Source organism: Giardia intestinalis, chromosome 4 (genome assembly GCF_000002435.2).
Source record: "Giardia intestinalis strain WB C6 chromosome 4, whole genome shotgun sequence".
NCBI lineage: Eukaryota > Fornicata > Diplomonadida > Hexamitidae > Giardia > Giardia duodenalis.
In genome coordinates, this window is record NC_051859.1 from 464,423 (window position 1) to 484,400 (window position 19,978).

Genomic DNA, 19,978 nt, shown 5'->3' on the forward strand with positions numbered 1-19,978 from the left:
GCGTTAAAATTTAGATCCTCATGACGGACGACGAATGGTTTAGTGCTGCCCAGCGCGGCGATGTGGGAGTTATAGAAGCACTAGTTACTGAACATGCCGGCAGGAAAGACGACAAAGGACGAACAGCACTTATGATAGCAGCGAGATCGGGCCACGAGGATATAGTCATGCACTTGCTTGAGTACGAAAAGGGGGCGGTTGATATGGACGGCTCGTCAGCTCTTGTTCACAGCTTTGAACGCGACTTGCTAGGCATATGCCTTGCTCTTGCTCCTTACGAGCATAGTGTTTTGGATGCAGATGGCCGTTCCCCGCTCTCCATCGCAGCTAGCGAAGGCGCGTGCAACTCGGTTACTATTCTACTGCAGTACTATGATGGCATGGAGGATAGATCTGGGCGAACTCCCTTAGATTATTCTGCCCTATCTGGACAAACACACTCTCTGGAAATTTTACTAAGGTCTAGCCTTTTTGGCAAACAAGCAATACTAAACACCATTCAACGTCTCAATGAGACCTCAAACCTTTCACTTGAGTGTACATATCTGCTGGAGCAGGAGCTTCGGCGCATCGGAGACACAGCAGAGCAAGATCACCACGAGGATGCGGCAGTACTTACTACCAATCTTTCTAATTTTCCCCTACCACTATGTAACCAACAAGCGGGAACAGAAAGAGATGATGAAGGTAACGACAGCTTGCTAGTTGACGCGTTTTCGAGCTCTCAGGATCGTCAAAGCGGAAACCAGTCTCCAGACCATTTAGATCATCAATTGTCCTCTCAGCAAAGTCTAGCAAATGAGCAGGAAGATGGGGCCCTTGACGAACCCTTCAATCAGTTTGATCCCATTCCTCAGGAAAACGGACTAGATTCTATCAACGATTCCATAGATTCAGGGCTTAACTTTGTCTTACCCCCTTCTCTTACGGCGACAGCTGAAGCTATTGACGAGATGCCCCATATACCAGAAGACCTCCCAAATAACTGCAGTAGCTACAGCGCCTATGGCGTGACTGTCGGTGCAAGTAGTCGCTACACAGAAGAAGACCTTGCAGAGCGCGATTTTGGGGATGCTCTCTCCAGGTCTTCTAATGATGTGAGTAGCTATTACATGACCAAAGGAGACGGCAACGTAGACGACGATACAACTGGGCCACTTGACTTTCAAACGCCAAAGCATTGCGCCGGCAGTAGAACCCAGGTCCTGGATAGCAAATTTGAGCTCGGAGCTACTAGTGTTACAATGTCTCTTAATGAGCGAGTTCTTGACAGTATAATGCGCGAGGATTTTAAGCTGAGCGAATCCGAGTTCTTTCTGCGGTCGCTAAACATATCCGGGGGAGCTGACATAGTTTACAATGCCACGACATACCTCAAGGAGCTCGAAGAGAGCTTAAAGCGTTTGCAAGCAGATGCAGGAGCAGAAGAGCTGAGTGATAGTAGGCAACTTGCCTTAAGATCGGCCATTATCGAAAATTTGCAATCACAGTTGAGCATTTTCAAAGAGACCACGGAGCGCCTGGCAGGGCTTATTAAAAAAACAACTGCCGACCTATCAGGATTCCAATCTGAATTGCAATCTAGAGATAATTTAATTGAAAAGCTTCGGGAACAAATCCTTGAGCTTAAGCCTGCAACCTGTAGCATAGGGGACTCTTGCCGAGATGATCGCCTAACTTTTACCTTGCATATTGCAGACAGGGACACTTGTCCGTTAGAGACCAACGAGCAATCTTGTTTGTCAGACCAGGTAAAGAATTACCAAAAGGAAATCGAACTATTGAATCAAAAACTTTCAATGCATGTTGTTCAGTTGACAACTGTTGAAAACCTGTTGGCCAGGCAGGTGGAGGAGTTGTCAACCTTTCACAATCAAGTCCAGCAGGGTCTTCCCCAACATCGCCCAACGTTTGAGCCAATTACTGTGCTAGAGCGGCGAGTTTTAGAGTTGCTACAGCGCAACGACGAACTGAAGAAGGAAAATACTAAGCTTATGGACACGTTGGCTAGCGAACAGAAGCATGACATAGAAAACTCAGCCGATAATGCGACTAAGCTGCAGCGAATAGCGGAACTGGAGGAGCAGTTGTCTTCTTTGCAGCAAATTTGCGTCGACTATGAGGAACTTAACGCTAGGCTAGAGTCGAAGTCGGCTGAAATATCCTGTCTTCATGAAGCCCTCGAAGCGATGAAGAATGAACAAGAAGAGAAGAACACAATTATTCAGGAACTCAAAGATCAACTTGCTGTGTACCAGCAAAACGTGCAGAGCCCTGAAAACAGCGAAACAGCTGACGTCATTAAACGGCAGCGTGACGAGATCTCCCGCCTTGATTCCCTTCTAGTGGATAAGAATGAGGAGCTTAAGGTCCTCACTTTGCGCCTGGCAGATTTAGAATTCAAGCTGACAGAGAGTGAGCTCATGCGAACCACGGCGAAAGAGGCCGACATCGACGGGCCCTCTAAAGAGGATGATGCTACTGACGCTAGTGCAGTTGTTGCAGCGCTGCAGAACATTGAGCTGACTACACTCCTCCGACAGACAGAGGCCAGTTATTCTAAGCTGCGACAGGAGCACAAAGCTCTTCAGAAGCAGCTGTCAGATCTGCATGCCAGCGAAAAGGCTTCTTCCTGTTCCAAATGCAAGCTCCTTATGGCTCAGAATACGGCCCTGACGCGTGAGAACGAAGCTCACAGAGCAGAGGTGACGCAGCTCAAGTACGAAATACGAGCGTGTGTAGAGCAGATAACTGCTGCGCATGCCACAGCAACATCGTACAAGTCGAGACTAGGCTCAAAAGAGAGGGAGATACTTGATTGCCAGAAGGAGATTGACCGATTGCTCCGTATCAATAGCCAGCTCAATGAGCGTCTTCTGCAACCTCCCCGATCGCGTGTAAGTCCATCCACGCGCCATAGCTACAGTAGCATGGGTTCGTATAGCAACTACGTTCACCCAGCGGATATTGCTAATCAACATTCTTCGACCTTTATTCACAATAGTTACAAATCTCGGACGCCTTCCTACATGCCCAGTTCTAGGTCATCTCCGCGCAAATCTGGAAGCCCACAGACGCGAAACATTCTGCCAAGCATGATAACGACGCAGTATGCTGCTCAGCTCAGCGAAACAAAGAGCTACCATCCCACGATGGGGCTGTTGCCAAAACGCGAGTATGACCGTACAGGGCCGGGTATTGTGCCAACAAGTTATGTCGACCTCAGCATACCTCGTCACAACGACAAGCCGAGCCCTTCCCAGGCTCACCCAACAGCCCGTCCAAACCTGTATGAGTCCAACAAGCGGATCATGAACGCGTCCCTCCTTGATGCGCTAGCTATGTCTGGCTACACGAGTGAGAACCTCCGCAACGCTGGTTATTGACTATTGACTGGAGTGTAAGCTACACTTCTACAACTGACCGATTGCATGTATGAATGTGAACGCTTTGTATGCTCTTGGGCCTCTGTCCCTGTTTAGTCTGCACTAGCTGCCAAGTGCTTGCGTTTCGGGTGTCGGTGGTACGTTTTCTAGAGTAAAAAATGCCACCGCCAAGACCAGAAAGCAAGTCAAAGCGCTCCGAAAAGCGGCGGAAAAGCTTCTGTACAGACACGCAAGCCACTACGTTAGGTTCTGAAATGATCGAAGCTCTTCCAGCCCAGCCCTTACTTGAACCTAGCGCTCACAGTGATGCCTTCTCGAGCGCAACGCCCAGCACGTCAGTCTTTCTTTCACAAGGAACTATTGAACCACAGAGCACTCTTGTTGCATTTGAGGCAGATCCTTCTGTAGGCTTGGCCAATAAGCGGGAGAAGAAACCGAAAACGCCAAAACTTACAAAGGAGGAGAAGCGTGCTGCATCACTCTCTGCTCGGACAGCTAAGAGCAAGAAACACAAAGACGGGGTAGTAGCACCTGAACTTCTCAAGACATCTGGCACCCTTCCCGTTGAAGATCCAGGCCGCTCTGCAACGACTTTACCCGGATCGAGACTTGATATCAAGTTAGTGCCAATAGGATATGAGCCTACGCACATGCTGTCCCGCCCCCTGAGGGCGTATACACGACGGTACCAACCGACATCCCCCCAGCCCTTGCTAGCCCTTTCGGGAACAAGCCCGCTGTCTGCTCAGCAGCATATTTGTCGGCCAGCACTTTCGGTTCATCAACCCCCAACTAGCTCCACACCTCCGTCGTCGTTATTATTTTCCTACCAGTCCAGTGATCCTAATGTCACCTTTCCTTCTACTGTATCTATATCTGCTGCAAAGCCTAACCCCCCTCCGCGTAGAAAGGGCGCCCTTTTCACTCTTACTTCTGTTTCAGCAACAGGGTCTGCCCACAATTCTCACGACCCAGAAACAATTCTTCATAGAAATCTTTCCCATTGTTGTGCACTCCCTACTGCTACTCATCCGGAGGCTTTAACTGAATCTCGTACAAGGCATTCATTTAGCACCCCCATTACTCCTATAGGTAGAATTCCTAGGCCAGTATCGGAAGAAGATGACACTGTTCCCATATTCAGGACCAGTGAGCGTGATGAACGATCGGATAGCCAATTCATCACCCTGGGCTCACCCTCCCAAGTTTTCAGACCCTCTCTCTCAGAACAAGAAGGAGCTTCGCTATCTCTCCACACAGAGTATTTAAACCTACAGAACAATAGCGACGTGATTGCTCCTAAGATTTCTGCCAGGAGGCCACGGCCAATGAGCACTACTACTGTCATCCCCCTGCCGCAGCCTTCTGTTTTTGCAGGAATGGATCCGGCTAGACCGCTTGAGCAGGTTCCTTCGACAATCTTAAACGTTCATGACTCTGCAGATAGGTTTGCTCTTACTGCTTACTCCTCTGCTGCAATGGATTGTCAAACCACCCCATTGTCAAATAAGCAGACAAGTACCCTCGAGGTTCATTGCTCCCAAGCGACAACTACGAGGACTTCACCTCATGTACAGCCAAAGTCGCAGGTGCTGCACGTCATGCAGAACCCTCGAGTATCGTGGGATATGCCGGACCAAGGTTCGATTTCGGCTGCTCTTGGACTTACAGACCCCAATCTTGAACATAATGCTCTTGGTTGTTCACCTGTATCGCGTCATCAGCAGGACCTGCTTGCGTATGAGCATGCCCTGGACACAGAGTCAGCAATTACTGATGTCATTAATGTAGAGAGCAGCAGATTTGGACAGCTAGCATCGAGCAGAATCCGTGACATTCTTCTTGAAAGGACACGGTCGATCCCAGAAGGAACTAGTCCACGAGATGTCTATCGTCTGGTCCGAAGCCAGCTTAGTTTGATCGACGTTGGTCTCCGCGATAACGCCTTCTCAAATTCAATGATCTACGACAACCACTCAAAGTCACGCACTGTATCTCCTGTGATACTACACGCTGTTGCCCGCAGCGAAAGCAAATCCAAACGTCAGCTACGGACAGAGGCACCAGATAAGGAAACAGACAAGGAAACAACACTCACAACCGTACGCGACTTACTACCTTCAAAAAATGTCTGTGAGGCTGAGGCTCTGGTGTTGGACACTTCAGAACCTCAGCCATTAAGTTGCCTACTTGACGACGTTGTCGTTACAACTGCTGACCATGTCGTCGCATCACCTCGAACTGTCTGCACGGATGAAGAACCAGTTTCTTCGCCAGTCTATTATTGTACAAGAACATACACCACAGAAAAAGGAGTGTTGCAGAAGGTCTCTCAAGAAACTTTAGCGTCTCCGTTAGATAGTCCACAAGAACAACGGAGCATTGTACACACAGTGGGCACATCTAGAGACAGTGCTGATCAAATCTTGGAAACTCCGTCTCCGGAAAGGTCCCTCCCTAGTACATCTTCAGAGACCATTGGTAGCACGCATGAAAAATCTTTGACAGCATCGTCTCTTCGTCAATCTATGCTTGAACCGTCAGTAGAGCGTAAGTCATTTGACTTTAGTGCAAACCTGCTATCCAGGCATGATTTTACTCCGGGAGGTACTGTGACAAATCTTGGTCAATCAGAGTCAGTTTCTACCAACGACTTAATTCTAGGAGACGAGACTTACTCTGGCCGGCTGAGCTTTGTCCAGCGCGTAATCTATGATTCAGCTGCATGCTCATTTGATAACGGCTCTCAAACGGTAGTTCCTTACCCCCTTATAGCGATGGATTACGATGATCTTAGGTGTCTTCTCGTTACTGTAGCAACCGACAACGTCGTGCGCATCTATAACACGCCCCTTCTGGAGCCTGATCAGTACGATGAGCTGAGAAAGGCACTAGTTGATGACTCTTCTTCGTTAGCGGCCTATAATATTAGCGAGCCGATGGCTTCATATCTTCCTCAGCATGCACGGACCTTTCCGAGTGCCTCCCCAACTGTCATACGACTGGGGCCATCCTTGTTATCTGTGGTAGGCTATGACGACGGTTACGTGTCAGTGTTTGATCTGCAGTCAATGGTCGAAATAGCGTACTGGCGCACCCAAGCACAGACAGCCATAATCGACCTCTGCTTCTATGTCTCTGATGACTCCAAGAGCTCCCTATCTCTTTCTCTAGACTCTATCTTCTCTACTAATGCCAGCAAGCAATTAGTGCAACAGTTCAACTTACAAGGAACAACTCTGCCGACGCTGTCCGCTCCATTAAGTATCAATTTATTCATTTGCACACAGATAACTCTTAGCACATACTCTATTTCACAGGACAAGGAACACGTAATCGATATGTGTACCTACATCCATGAGGACGAGGACGTGTGGTACTCAGCACTTACACAGAACAAGGAGAACCCCAGAGAGATATATGTAGGCTGTGTCGGAGGAACTGTCTTTAGGCTATTTGATTGCGCTCCTCAGAGACGAATTTCTCTCTCGCAGGTAGACAAGGTGACTGCTCTTTCTGTCCATGACAACACTCTCATTGTCGGTTGCAATATGGGGATGACAATTGTCTTTGATGTTCACGCCCTGCAATCCTTCTATCGACTGAAGAGCTACAAGGACTCGCCTGTATCGGGGGTATATTGTGATAGAAACAAAATTGTTATAGCAAATGCCAGTGGAGTCTTCACTATTTGGGACAGAAGGAGCCATCTACGATGCGTTTATAGTAGTCTAGTCCATGCGGCTTCCGTTACCAGCCTTAGAGTTGCTGGAAATAGAATTCTCACCTCTTCGGCTGATGGTTATACGAATTGTTTTGAGTTTTGCAATAGCCGCCTCCAAAGTCCCTAGGATAAAAGCCTCAGCATCCTAACAGATGAATAATCTAGTTAGGAAGCAATTTACTTTTATGCTTAACGTTTTGGAGCATACAGGTCAAGATGATTTATCACGCCCCACTCAGTGCCATCAGCATCTCCCCCAATACACGCGGGCTTTGTGGAATGTGAATCCATAGAATTTATGCAGCCAAACGTAGCATGTCTGGGGATTTCATAGCCGTATCTGCTCTTGCGCATCTTCTGAGTATTTGTCAGCGTAGTGGCATCCAGGCATCCCCGGTCATCAAATCCGCAAGATTGCACGACTTCCTTGACTGAGAGCTCTGTCTTATCTGAGGGCGCTCCACAGACAACGTCGCTGGAGGGACCAAACGACGACGTCCCGGCTGGGAGGTCATTGTTTATTGCCCGGGTGGTCTGTGGCATGCGATGGATTGACCTGTATTCGTGGGCATAAGGAAGGCTATCGCGGGCGCCATTGATGGATCGTACACATGCTTCGGTTGTGTCGGTAAACTGCTTTTCATTTCGTATGCCAAAGCGTTCGTTTGGGTTAAAGGAGTTGGAGTATCCTCTATCAATCGTGGACTCTAGAGCCGTACGTTTGGGGTCCTGTTTCTGGAGGGGTCCTATGTTGGTGTAGTGATTGTAAAATCGCTTGTTGTCTTGCGCCACAGTCTCTGCCAAATCGTTCATTGATCTGGTTGATTGGCTTGTGCTTGACGGTCTATATGTATCGTCTAATTGTTGAGACAATCCAGTTGAGCGTAGGAATCGTCGTGGGTCAGAGGAGGTCTGCAAGGGCGGGGCTCTATGGACAGGCTTGAGGGTATCTGCTGCAGATAGTCCTTTCTCTTCAACCCCACCAAACACATGGTTCTCATCGAAAATGACGGGATTAAGCTCTTCTGGCTTTCTTATAACTCTGGATTTCTCCAGTGGAAAGCCATGCGAGAAGTAGATTTTGTCTTCATGGGCAGTCTGCTCAAACAATTCGGCAGCTGTTGAGCTGCGCTCAGGCTGTACCACGTTTGTCATTGGGTACTCGTTTGGAGCACTGTGTATGCCATACCGCCACTCAGGTGGTGGCAGATCTCGGGGCTGATTAAACCGAGCATACATGCCTAGGGATGGGCACTCTGGATGGCGTGAAAAATCAAGCGCTTCACGTACTTGGTTAGACGAACGCAGCGCACTTGCTTGGGAAGTGGGTAGATTGAATCCACGAGGGTCAGTCATGAGGATTAATTTACAAACTTTAGTTTTTGCCCTTGACACCCGGAAGACGTGCCGAAGCACGGGGATGAAGGATTTACTTAGATCATAAAAATTAAAGAGGTTGCGCGCCTACTTTGTCAGCGACGCCAGAAAAACGATGCCTGCATCAGACGGGTGCTCTGGACCTGGAGCAACAGATGTGCTAGCGCTCACTTCGCTGTAATCACCGCGGTAGATATCGTCTGCCATAATAACCACGTGGTCCTCGGGCTTGTTAGCAGTGCGAGGACCAACGCGGTTGTTCTGTACGTTTGCATACGCCTTTGTGCCCATGACTTGGCCACCCACGGGAGCATTACTGGGTTTGCTGACAGGGGCATTATGAGATGACGACTCACCACTTATCTTAACTCCTGGGTCTGTGTTTTCGTGGCTGAAGGCAGACGGATCACAAAGGACAAATACGGGATCGTTCATACCTGTCGTGCTCACATTGGATGGCTCCCGTAAGTAGGAAACGGGATCATTTGCAACAGCGCGTGCACGCTCCATTAGCTCCTCTTCTGTTGCACGCTCAATTGTATAGTTCTCTATCGGTTGAGGCACCTTTAGCTCCGACTCTTGAAGCTTCGACTGGGTCATCTTCGGAGTAGAATTCTTGGACTCGGCGTTACTGCTGACAACCTTCGAGTTGCGCCTTCCAAACTTGGACGGCTCCTCTGACTTGTCTTTTGGAGTGAAGACTTTAGATCCACGTCTTTTAACTAGCTTGCTAGGGGATTCATCGTCAATATTAGACAGAGCGATCTTGGACCCACGGCGTTTCATCTTCGGTGTCCCAGCTCCTGTTGGGGCGGAAGCCTGATCATCCTGAATGGACCCTGTACTGTCTGTTCTCTCCAGGGAGACTTTGGAGCCCCTTCGTCGCATCTTTGGGGTACCCCCTACCTCCTCCAGTCCCGAGCCTGTGAGCCCTTGCACGAAGATCTTCGAATTACGTCTCTTTGGAAAGTTGTCCTTTCCTATGGTTGTATACGTTTCGTTTCTCTCTGCATTGGGATCATATACAGTGTATTTGTGGTCGTCACTCTTTTCGATCTTACGAGGCCCACGTGCGGGGGCCCACTCGTTGCCATCTAGGGCACTTGTGGCGTAGTTAGATCGCGAGTAAGTGGACTCGTTGGTGGCAGAGTACTTGCTTTCTGGCCTGTGGCCCGTCGAGCCGGTGAAAATGATCTCCTGGTCTCCATTGGATTGGGCACCGTGAATACGTGTCTCAGATACTTCATAGGCGGCGTGTGTGTCCTGCGGGTGACTGAGAATGTCTGGAGGCACTCGTGCCATTCTTGCCGCAGCGTTCTCCTGAGATATGACGCCTCGCGCTGCATAACAGCCTCGTTGATCCTCTATGGCATCGACGAAGATAGAGCTGTCATGAGGTGTGTGTATATTTGGATTCAGCGCAGATACCTCAACATCTGATCGTGTTGATCTGACAGACTTTGTCGATCTGGCCGAGCGCGTCTCGTGCTGCATCTGCTCGGTGTCTGTGACGGTGCGGACATGTGCCTCAGTGAACATGGGCGTGACGGTGGACGTTAAGTTATAGGACTCGGGGACCTTCCAAGTACTATCTCGAGAAATTGGGACAACGACAGTTCTCTGGCCTTTTTTCTCTTGCTTGCTGGCTATCATTATGAAGTTATCCCTTACCATGCTCTCACACTTCACCATATCCCAGACAATCCTTGGAGAAAGTGTTTCTGGCTCGGCTGTATCGTTGTTGTACTGGAACGCGTTCACAATGGATCCACCACTTCGTTTCTCGAGCTGCTGCAACCACTTTTCGGGGAGATCACTGTCTGTGAAGGGAGTCTCAAAGTTTATCCCTAGAATAAGGTGTAGAGAAATGTCTGCCGCTGTAAGAGGTCTACTATAGCCCAGAACTTCACAAAGAGTGTCGCTCGAGGTGGAACTGGCTTTTAAGGAAGTCATAGCCATATTCTGGCCGTCCTTATATCCACTGGAGGCACTTCCAAGGAGATGCTTCCCAAATAAGATGCGCCCGGCTGAAAGGGCTGTATTGAAGAAGGCGGAGACCTTCTCATTGATCGCTGAGGGTGTCATAGAGGGAAAGAACTTGAGGACGATGAAGATGAGCTCCGCAACGCTAGGAGTGATAAAGGACTCCTCCTTAATGTAGGTTATCCAGTCATCTTCTGTGTTGAAACCCTTTCCGGGGGCTAGCTTCATAGATGGAAAGAGGATAGGCTTTTGGCATAGTGTCCTGGCAGCGTTGACAAGTGTGAAGAGGCGAAGCGTCAGGTTCCTGAGGGAGAGAAGTAAGACAGTAAGATCATGTCGAGAGCCTTGGGTGCCGGACAAGGAGCCGTTGATATTTGCCTTACACTTCTCACGCGCCGCAAAGAGCTCTTTATATAGTTGGTGATAATAGCTTAGAATAGCAAGACGATCGATGTATTTATTTAGGAGCTTAGAATCTTCGATGACCTTCATGTAGGCATTGTCTCGCTCTCCCGGAGGAATCCCTAGAGAAATCCAGAATTTAGAGAGCTCTGCAAGATCGTCGTTCTTAACATTCGCTGCAGACTCCTCATATCCAGCCGGAACGCTTGGATGGTAGATCCCATCATCGTCGACAGAAACCGCGGCCACAGTGCGCGGGTGATGCCTCGCTAACTCGGCCCTGTGTGTTGTCAGCATCCCTGGGGCTCCGTAGATGGCCACTTCAGAGTCTAGCTCAGAGGGCTGATAGACATCCGGACTCATCGACCTGGCAATTTAATTTCCCCGGTTAGTTTATTATTTTGGAGGTAATGAAGCTTGCTAGGGGAGAAAATGGACGGGCGTGTAGTCGCAATGCAAGCACCCAAAGAGCAAAAAACACGCGGTTTACTCGACAACAGCATAAGGCCCGCGAGATGTTACAGGACACCCACTCCCGTGTAGATATTACGTTCTAAGTACTTCATAACCGTCTCCAACTCACGGGTAAGCATGCCGGCGTTCTCGGTGAACTCTGCCCTCTCCTCCTCAATTGCGCGATTAAGGTCGGAGAACCCAGCAACAATCGTCTCGCGGCACTCAAAGAGGCCACGCTTGTGTCTCTCGACAAGGGACTTGATCTCATCCTTGTACGACGCAATCACGGAATGGTAGGCGCGCTTCGATGACTCAATGGACTCAATGAGGCGCATAAAGTCCTTCTCAAACTTCCCCCTGATGTTGTCCACACGTAGCTCGCGGTCATCGATTGCGGCGTTGAGCTTCTCAGCGAGGCCCTCCATCGCGGTTCCATACTCTTTGCGGAACTCCTCGATATCCTGCTGCCTGCGGAGCACCTGCTCGTTGACCGCGTCGTAGAGGTGCTGGTACCTCTCGAGCATCGCCTGGAATTGAACCTGGGTCTCGCTCGTGTGCTGCTCGATCAGATTGTTGAGGGCAGTGACGTGATTTGTGATGTGCTCATCCAGCATCTTGTCCATTGCGTGGCTCGCCTCGGCGCGCTGGAGCGTCTGCTTCTGGATGAGGATGTCAAGATCCTTCACGGCCTGGTGGAGCAGCTGGAGTCTCGATTCTAGGGTATGTTTCTGGTCGTTGTACGAGAGCTCGAACTCTACCATGAACTCGGAAGTGTGCGAGTCGATGACATTGAGCCTAGACTTCGTGGGGTCGGCGCGGACGGAGAACATTTTTAACTCCCCCCGAAAAAGGCGGAAGCGGATTTTAATGTAATTTGCAAATCGTTATACTTATCATTCTACTTACGGTTTTATTCCAACTTGCTCATTAAGTGGAAAGCTGGAATTAATTGCCACCGACCATTCCACACAGTTTGCTTGTTCATGCCGATCGTTGCTCGAACGGTGGTTCTTGACACCAACGCTTTCCTGCGCCGAATGGCCTTCTGGGAGATCGGCGAATCTTTTGTGACGACCCCTGGTGTTATGGCAGAGGTATGCGATCCAGAAAGCCAGCTTTGGATATCCAATCTTCCCATCACAATCACTGTGAGCACACCTTCTAAAGTGTCGATTGGGCGGGTCCGTGCCTTTGCCAGGGCAACGGGAGACCTGACAAGCCTCTCTGAAGAAGATATTGAGGTTATAGCTCTAGCTCTGGATTTAGACGTCACAGCTCATGGAGACGATAGTCACATTCGCCTCGAGCCATCATTTAGAGATCCAACTGCGCTCAAGGTGTTCACCAGCGAAAAGCACGTTGCTAGCACAGCACCACTCGGGTCTCATGGTGACAACAAGCAGTACAGAGATCGGTACGGCCAGCAAAATCAACGGACTCGTGTTGGAGAAGTCACCCAGGAGATGGAGCAGAAGTATGCAGCATATAAGCAGAGTTTATTTGAGGATGACATGATGGAGCTGCTTAGGGATAGTAGGTCGGCACCTGTGGGTCAAGCTACCGCTAACAGCGTTGCTGGAGAAGAGAACTCACATGAATGGATTGATGTTGCTTTGAAGCGGCCAAAGAATCTTAGGGGCCAGGAGATAGGTTACACCAGGCCCGCGGTTCTAGAAGCCAAGGTGCAGGATGCTATTATAGAAGGTAGCGCATCGCAGCACAGTATGAGCATCGCCGCTGAGGGCGAAGGCGACTGGGTCACTTCAGAAACCCTGATGGAAGATACCCTGGCAACGCTCAGAGAGGCTAAGGACGCTGTCCCCGTTGCCATATGCACTGCTGATTACTCGATGCAGAATGTAGTCATGCAGATGAATCTGCGGCTAGTCTCACCACAAGGAGTCATTAAAGAGATCAAGCGGTACGCAGGAAAGTGCTCTGCCTGTTTGGCCATTAGCCCAATATTAGCGTCTCCCTTTTGTAAGAAGTGTGGCAACAAGACAATGATGAAGGTGGCAATGTACATCAAAGAAGATGGGACAGCGACCTTTTCAACTGGAGTCAAGCACTTTAACCTACACGGAACCATCTTCTCCTTGCCTGCCTTTGCGTCCAAGAAGTACCTTGGTAGAGCAGGAAGGCGCACGATTGTCCCTATTGCGTCTGAGAATGATCCCAATGCCAAGTACATCCTCAGCTTGCAAGGAAAGGGCCGCAACATGGGCAGCGTGACCGGAGCTCAGCACTTTATGGCAGACATAAAAGGACCTGCATCCACGAAAGGCAGCGCTATCACTGTTCCGCATTTCCTGAAACGAAATCCGAATGAGTCCAAGCGAGGAAAGAAGAAGTATAGTCACCATCTTTAGGGAGTCGTGACTAAGAGGTTGTGGCCTTTCCCGCTCCTGTGGCTCAGATAGTCCCTCTTCGGATCTAGCTGGACTGCAATCTGTTCAAAAAATATTCTATTGAGACGCTGATTATTTTATCTGGTATCTTCCGTAAATTTTAAAGACACTGTCTGTATTTAGCCTCTACACGTGATGCACGTGTAAATTTTCCTCGCCACTTGGACGTTTGGATTTCCATCGTGCCTTGTTGTAATTAAAATGGACGACGAAGGTACAGCCGTTCTTATCCCCTTTACTGTTAAGTTGGACATCACCAACAGCCAGCTCCTCTGCGGGCCCGAGGACTTGGCCACTCTCTTTATCTGTACGTACGACGGAATGGTCCTTTGTGCAGACATACACCTTAGCAGTGCAGAGCCTACGTTTTCCTTTCCGCTCCCGGTCTATGTGGCCTCTGGAGGTGTTGCCTACTTGTCAGGAAGCTTTATCAACGACACGCAGTACGTTGCTCTTTGGTCCTATGAAAGTGAGCTTGTTTTCTTGACTCGAACGTTTGTACCATCCGTGGACAACTTAGCGAAAACGACCCCCACAGTCTCCCACAGGGTAGTTCCCTTTGGGAACGGTCATCGAAACATTTCATCTCTTGCTTTCCGGTCCCAAACAGAGCTGTGCTTTGCGGGTACACACGATGGACTACTTTATACTATCAATGCAGCAACAGGGGAGATTCATAATTGTACTTACGAGCCAGGGCTCCCTATTACACAGATTTCTCACTTCGATGACAATGTTTACACCCTCAATCAGGGTGGAGCTCTTCAGTGCCGCGATGAAACACTCGTCCGGGCAGCTATAAACTCGTTTGTTATCGGAAAGCAGTACATAGTCTATGGTTCCTTTTCAGTGGTTGTTTCTATGAATAGCAGGGCCGCTCTAGGAGATACAAACTCCACTAGTTTAGATATTGCACTGGATAGCCCGATCTCCACTATAACACAGCTTAATTTACAGTCGCTGTCTAGCGACATAGAGACGGAGTTGTTGAAGCGCTTGAAAGTTCCTACATGTTTCACAGAAGTGATCCCAGATCCCACATACCACAGAGACTATGAGCACTTTCTGATAGGAACTATCTCTGGCAGTCTCTTTGTACTTCAGGTATGCCACTCTGCCCGAACAAAGAAGCTTAGTGCGGTGTTGCATAAAGTTCCTATTCCTGCAGCTGTGGCACACGAAAGAAAAATAACACAGATATTAGGCTACACGAAGAATGGCTTAGTTACTTTGCTATTTGACGATTCATTTGTGGCCAGGTACTATCTTGTGAGCACTTGTGAGGCCCAAAGTAACCATGAAATTATGCTGAGCTTATGAGTAGAATATCTGGCTATGAAAATCAATTAAGACCGTTGGAACTCAGAGACTTCATTCTGTGAGAACTGATTCTTTAGACATGCATGGGCAAATATCCCTTCCATGGTTATGCGGTCTTTGGGAGAGTGCTCTAAGCATAGCAGTATAAGTTCTCTTAGCTCTGGAGAAACGTGCAGGTCGTCAGCCTCTATGACATACCTCTTTTCGGCCACAGTATTCAGCAGTGCCAGTGGGTGGTTATCTACGTACCTATCCAACGGGTGGTATCCAGCAGCCATTTCAAACAAGATACACCCGATGCTCCAGACATCTGCGACTCTGTGAAGTTCTGTCTTCTTATTATCCATAGTTCTACCAATGGTAAGCATTATCTCCGGAGCCATGTACTTCGGAGTGCCAGCTATGGTGTCTGTGACGGCACAGGTTGTGTCCTGTTGCATTGCTTTGGATATGCCAAAGTCAATAAGCCTCAAGCGGCCCTTGTAGAACATGAAGTTCTGGGGCTTAAGATCGCAATGTATATAACCCTGCATATGCATCCTGTGAAGTACTGTTATCATGTCATAGAGAAGAGAAAGAATCTTGCTCTCAGGGAGCAAGTTGCAAGGGTGTAGGGGTCCAACAACTCTGTCCCTTTTTACAGATTTAAATTCCTTCATAAAGCTTCTTAAATCTGTGTCTCCCAGCTCCATTACGATCAGGGCATACCGTCGCAGAAAAGGATTGTGTTTAGTAACTACTTGACAGTCCACTAAATCTAGACATATTCCCTTTCCTTTCAACCGCTTCATAATCTCTATTTCATCTATCATTGCTTTATAATTGGTCTTTTCTTCTTTTTCATTATAATTGTTCCCCTTTTGACTCCACAGCAGCTTGATGGCGCAGAGCTTCCCGCTGGGTTGCAATGCCTTATAGACATGCCCGTACCCGCCAGCACCAATCTGTTCTATTACAAGGTGGACCTTCTTATTTATATAAAGTATTTGGACAGGGATCTTTCTGAATAAAAGGGCTAGTGAGCTCATATACTTTTCAAGAAACTTCAACGCTTTTGTGTAATCAGGGTCGTCGATGTCATGGACGCGCGCGACTGTTCCGTCGGAGTTCTGACGGGTTGAAGGCGCAGTAATGGCCGCTCGAGACTCGCCTGCCATGGTTGGTTGGTTTGAAGTAGTGTATGTTACATTTTGGCTCGTTAGACTGACCATTGGAATACGATACTGCTGAGAACCAGTGTTGACGGGCTGCAAGTCTGGTACCTGCGGCGCACAAGGGTAAACCACTTGCTTTGTTGGCAGCTTTTCTAAAACCTGCCCAGTAACGGGGGGAAGAGGGATATTTGTATTGGCGGCGTCGCCAGATTGAAAATCAATTGTAGTGTTGTAGTTTATGTCTGTTTGGCCGAATATTCCCTTGCGAAGAGATTGACTTGGTTTCTTTTGCACTGCAGCTGATTGGGGCGTTGAAGAAGTGGGCACCAGCGGAGTAAGTACTTCAGATGGAGGTGTTGTGGCCACGACGACTTTTGTTTCTGACTTTACCTCTGTGGACCCGAGTGTTTTGTTATACTGGAACTCCTTATTATCTAAGATAGTCATCTGCTGTGTAAGCCCTAAAACTTTAGTTGCAGCTGTATCGATGGTCTGAGGAGATGCAGACCTTTTGGTTGATTGGTCATTAGACGATCTCTTGCTACTTGTGCTGTAGCTTGCATAGTTGAGTTTCTTCTGTGGCGGTTCTTCTAGAAAGATTGGACTTTTCTTAATCACAGTATTCTCTGCCTCTTTCTTTAATGGTGCGACCACGTGCTGCACAGAGCTGTGCTGTCGTTGTAAATGGCTCGGCTTTGGAGGATGAGCAACACCTCTGACTTCATTCTGTCCTACAGGAGTTACACAGGCCTTTGTATCGGCAAGTGAGCTACTACTCTCCTCTTGGTCGCCCTCTGTAGCATCCGGAGTTGTTGGGACCTCCTTTGCAATATCACGGGTCCAGTTGAAGTAGCCTCTCATTGGCCGATACCCCCTGTCTGCTGGCGGATCTCCGTCTTTGGGGACGCTCCCCGGTGCACCAAACATAGATTGGTCAAAAGGAAAGAATCAATGGCAACTTGTAATTATTAAAGTAGTTCGGAAGAGTGCTTCATATTCTCTCACGCTAGAGGGAAGCGAGAACATAGTAAGCCAGCTTAATAAGCCCGACTAAACAAACGCGGTCAAACAAAAAACAAAAAAAGGCATGCTTATTACGTTGTCGTTCGCGGTGACCTTGCTTGCAGAATGCCGCATGCCTTACGCGCGGGCGACCTACCCCATTTCGTCTGCAAGAGGATGCATTGAGGCTCCGCTTCTCACAGAGGAGGTCTTTTATCAGACACAGGAGGCTCTTGAAGCCATGCTCCCCATGAACGTCTTCGTTGATATTTGTAAGAAGCCACCAGCGCCGTACGAACACCTAGCTACAGACACCGAGGCCAGTCTTTCTCTCATACGCGAGAAATATTCCAAGCTCATCGGAAAAGCAACTGCCTGGGAATACCACGAGGCATTGGCCAAGACTTTCCGTGACTTAAAGGATGCGCATAGCCTATATGTCAAGCCGTCATTTTTTGGTCATTTCCGATTGGCCTTTCCTCTGGCTTTCAATGTCAGTAAGACTGGGTCGGTGACGTTCACCGATCTTCCCACATCTGTACGGTATATTTCTGAGTCATACACTCAGATGTTTTCGGTGAATCTTGCCGATTATATAGGCGCAGAAATACTAACAATAAATAATGAGAAGCCGCTTCTTTACCTGGCCAAGTGGGCTGACAAGTATGTTTATTCGACAAAATCGTCCCATGGCCGCCTCAACTCTTTGCTGTCAGGTGATTTTTATGCTAGGTCTCTCAAGGTCTTCGGGCTGCCGGAGCAGGGTGATGAAAACCTTGTGTTCACTCTTGTTGACGGCAGGAGCGTTATTCTTCGCTTCTCAATCTACTCTGACACCATCTTTAACTCCGAGGATGATGCCGTCCGGGCGTACATGCGCTGCATCTCGCTTAGCACCCCCTACACTCTTTCAGGAGACAACAATGCTTCTGAGCCTACTGCTTTTGAGAAGTTACAGAGTGAGGAGACTGCTGGGTACCTGATAGGCGTTCGTGATGCCATACTTCGTGCTACGCGTGGAAGGGGGCTTAGCCACCCCAGCGACTACAAGGCATATGCCCGATTTATGGACGAGGAAGTATCCAGGTCAGGCATACAATACTCGAAATACTCTCACACTTCATTGGCGCACTTTAGCTATAACAGTTCGCAGAGATCCGAGTCAGAGTATGAATATATCAAGGGTGACGATATGTTCTCACTTTACAAGTATACATCAAAGAGCACTATTTCTAACCAGGATAATGTGTACATCCTTGCTGTTTACTCCTTCAGTCCGATGGATATGGCAACCACCATTAACAACATCGTCGATGCTCTGGATATTCTCCGCGAACGTCCCATCTCTCAGCTGATGGTCGTTCTGAATGGGAACGGTGGAGGCATCGTCACCATGGGCCATCTTCTTGGTCGTGCGCTGTTCCCTAGCAACTATCCCATCTACGGAGCATACAATATCAGGGCCAACCGGATTATGGACGCACTTGTCAAGGCAAAGTCCTGGTTCACTCTCATGCATCGCACTGACCCGTGGTCTGGGGCTAACATGACCATTGGAGACAGCGCCACAGATACAACTGACTGGTACTTTAAGAACCAGGAGACGTATCCGGAGATCGATGAGCTCGTTTATAACGGACGCCGCACAGCAAGATTCAGCCAGCGATTTGCCTTTGATGACGATCTTGAACCGGATCTTCAGCAGTCATTGCTGCGCTTCTATAAGTTTAGAGGTTTAGACCTATCTCCTGATAGGGTTGCTATAGTGACAGACGGAACCTGCGGGTCCACGTGTGCGACATTTGCCAAACATCTTCTTGAAGCCAAGAGGTGCCTTGCTATCGGACTTGGTGGGACCACAGGACTATCAGAGTACAGTGATGATCCATACGATGTGGCGTCGTTCTCGGGAGGCACAGTTGAGGATTCACAATCTCTGCAGTTCGCAGTTGAGGAACTTATCATGAATCCTCCAGAGGACGGTCTAGACAACATGGACGTGCTCACAAAGCTCCGCATACCAACGGACGCGTATGCCAGATTTGCGTTCCATCAGCTCTTCAGCTGGGATATCAAGACGCACGACTGGAAGAGCTATACGCCCCTCGAGTACACACCGGTTCCGGTGCACGCTGTTCTTCCTATCTACCCCACAGTTGAGAACTGGCAAGGGCTTGAAGGCATCGACACCTTTGCTGAGGATGTGTATGTCCTCATGCGATCAATAGAGGAAGCCAGTCGCACTAGTAACTGCACCAATGTCCCCACATCGCTGTACCATTTTTCAGGCAACGAAACAGCGAGCGCTGGTGCTTGCCCATATCTAGATGACTCCACTCGTGGGGCCTTTAACTGTAACAACAGCTGCGTCTTTTACGACTGCAAGGTGGGCTTTTATCTCGATCCACTTGCGTATGAAAGAACTAAGCTATGGGAGTGCCAGATGCGCACAGACGTCCACGCTTGGGACTCATACATTCCTCCTCCAGAAGATCATAGCATGCACTTTGCGCACTACTTGCTTCTCCTCATATTTCTTTGCACTATAGCCCTCTTTGTGTTTATTATCATTGCCTCAAAGCGCCCTGACCTCATTAAGAAGTGCATCGCCAAGATGACACCAAAGAAGAAAAAGATGGCGGGAAACAACATAGAAACCGAGATAGGCCTGCTCTCCCATGAGTCCAGTGAAATAAAGAGCGACACAGTCTAAGCTCTATTCTCAGTATCTATGTTGGGAAACAAAAAACAAAGCAAGCCAGTAAA

The 19,978-nt window shown here is 48.7% G+C and overlaps 9 protein-coding genes across 9 annotated transcripts; 5 read left to right on the top strand and 4 right to left on the bottom strand.

Moving 5' to 3' along the window:
- Nucleotides 1-20: 20 nt before the first annotated feature.
- GL50803_00101168 (Ankyrin repeat protein 1) lies at nt 21-3,386 on the top strand (the record flags this gene model as incomplete). Its single annotated transcript, XM_001708259.1, has 1 exon — nt 21-3,386. The coding sequence occupies one exon, from the start codon at nt 21-23 to the stop codon at nt 3,384-3,386; it is 3,366 nt and encodes a 1,121-aa protein (XP_001708311.1).
- Nucleotides 3,387-3,544: 158 nt separating this feature from the next.
- On the top strand, nt 3,545-7,237 carry GL50803_0016503 (uncharacterized protein; the record flags this gene model as incomplete). The annotated part of the gene is made up of 1 exon (XM_001708257.1): nt 3,545-7,237. The coding sequence occupies one exon, from the start codon at nt 3,545-3,547 to the stop codon at nt 7,235-7,237; it is 3,693 nt and encodes a 1,230-aa protein (XP_001708309.1).
- A 62-nt stretch (nt 7,238-7,299) lies between these two features.
- GL50803_0014507 (uncharacterized protein) lies at nt 7,300-8,466 on the bottom strand (the record flags this gene model as incomplete). Its single annotated transcript, XM_001708256.1, has 1 exon — nt 7,300-8,466. The coding sequence occupies one exon, from the start codon at nt 8,464-8,466 to the stop codon at nt 7,300-7,302; it is 1,167 nt and encodes a 388-aa protein (XP_001708308.1).
- Nucleotides 8,467-8,574: 108 nt separating this feature from the next.
- GL50803_0016504 (uncharacterized protein) lies at nt 8,575-11,235 on the bottom strand (the record flags this gene model as incomplete). The annotated part of the gene is made up of 1 exon (XM_001708255.1): nt 8,575-11,235. The coding sequence occupies one exon, from the start codon at nt 11,233-11,235 to the stop codon at nt 8,575-8,577; it is 2,661 nt and encodes an 886-aa protein (XP_001708307.1).
- A 155-nt stretch (nt 11,236-11,390) lies between these two features.
- On the bottom strand, nt 11,391-12,158 carry GL50803_004410 (SALP-1; the record flags this gene model as incomplete). Its single annotated transcript, XM_001708254.1, has 1 exon — nt 11,391-12,158. One exon carries the CDS (start codon nt 12,156-12,158, stop codon nt 11,391-11,393), a length of 768 nt encoding a protein of 255 aa, XP_001708306.1.
- Nucleotides 12,159-12,311: 153 nt separating this feature from the next.
- On the top strand, nt 12,312-13,697 carry GL50803_0034141 (rRNA-binding endoribonuclease; the record flags this gene model as incomplete). The annotated part of the gene is made up of 1 exon (XM_001708253.1): nt 12,312-13,697. One exon carries the CDS (start codon nt 12,312-12,314, stop codon nt 13,695-13,697), a length of 1,386 nt encoding a protein of 461 aa, XP_001708305.1.
- A 240-nt stretch (nt 13,698-13,937) lies between these two features.
- On the top strand, nt 13,938-15,056 carry GL50803_0016506 (uncharacterized protein; the record flags this gene model as incomplete). The annotated part of the gene is made up of 1 exon (XM_038045872.1): nt 13,938-15,056. The coding sequence occupies one exon, from the start codon at nt 13,938-13,940 to the stop codon at nt 15,054-15,056; it is 1,119 nt and encodes a 372-aa protein (XP_037901920.1).
- Nucleotides 15,057-15,082: 26 nt separating this feature from the next.
- GL50803_004405 (Kinase, TTK) lies at nt 15,083-17,137 on the bottom strand (the record flags this gene model as incomplete). The annotated part of the gene is made up of 1 exon (XM_001708252.1): nt 15,083-17,137. The coding sequence occupies one exon, from the start codon at nt 17,135-17,137 to the stop codon at nt 15,083-15,085; it is 2,055 nt and encodes a 684-aa protein (XP_001708304.1).
- A 160-nt stretch (nt 17,138-17,297) lies between these two features.
- Nucleotides 17,298-19,925, top strand: GL50803_0016507 (uncharacterized protein; the record flags this gene model as incomplete). The annotated part of the gene is made up of 1 exon (XM_001708251.1): nt 17,298-19,925. One exon carries the CDS (start codon nt 17,298-17,300, stop codon nt 19,923-19,925), a length of 2,628 nt encoding a protein of 875 aa, XP_001708303.1.
- Nucleotides 19,926-19,978: the final 53 nt, after the last annotated feature.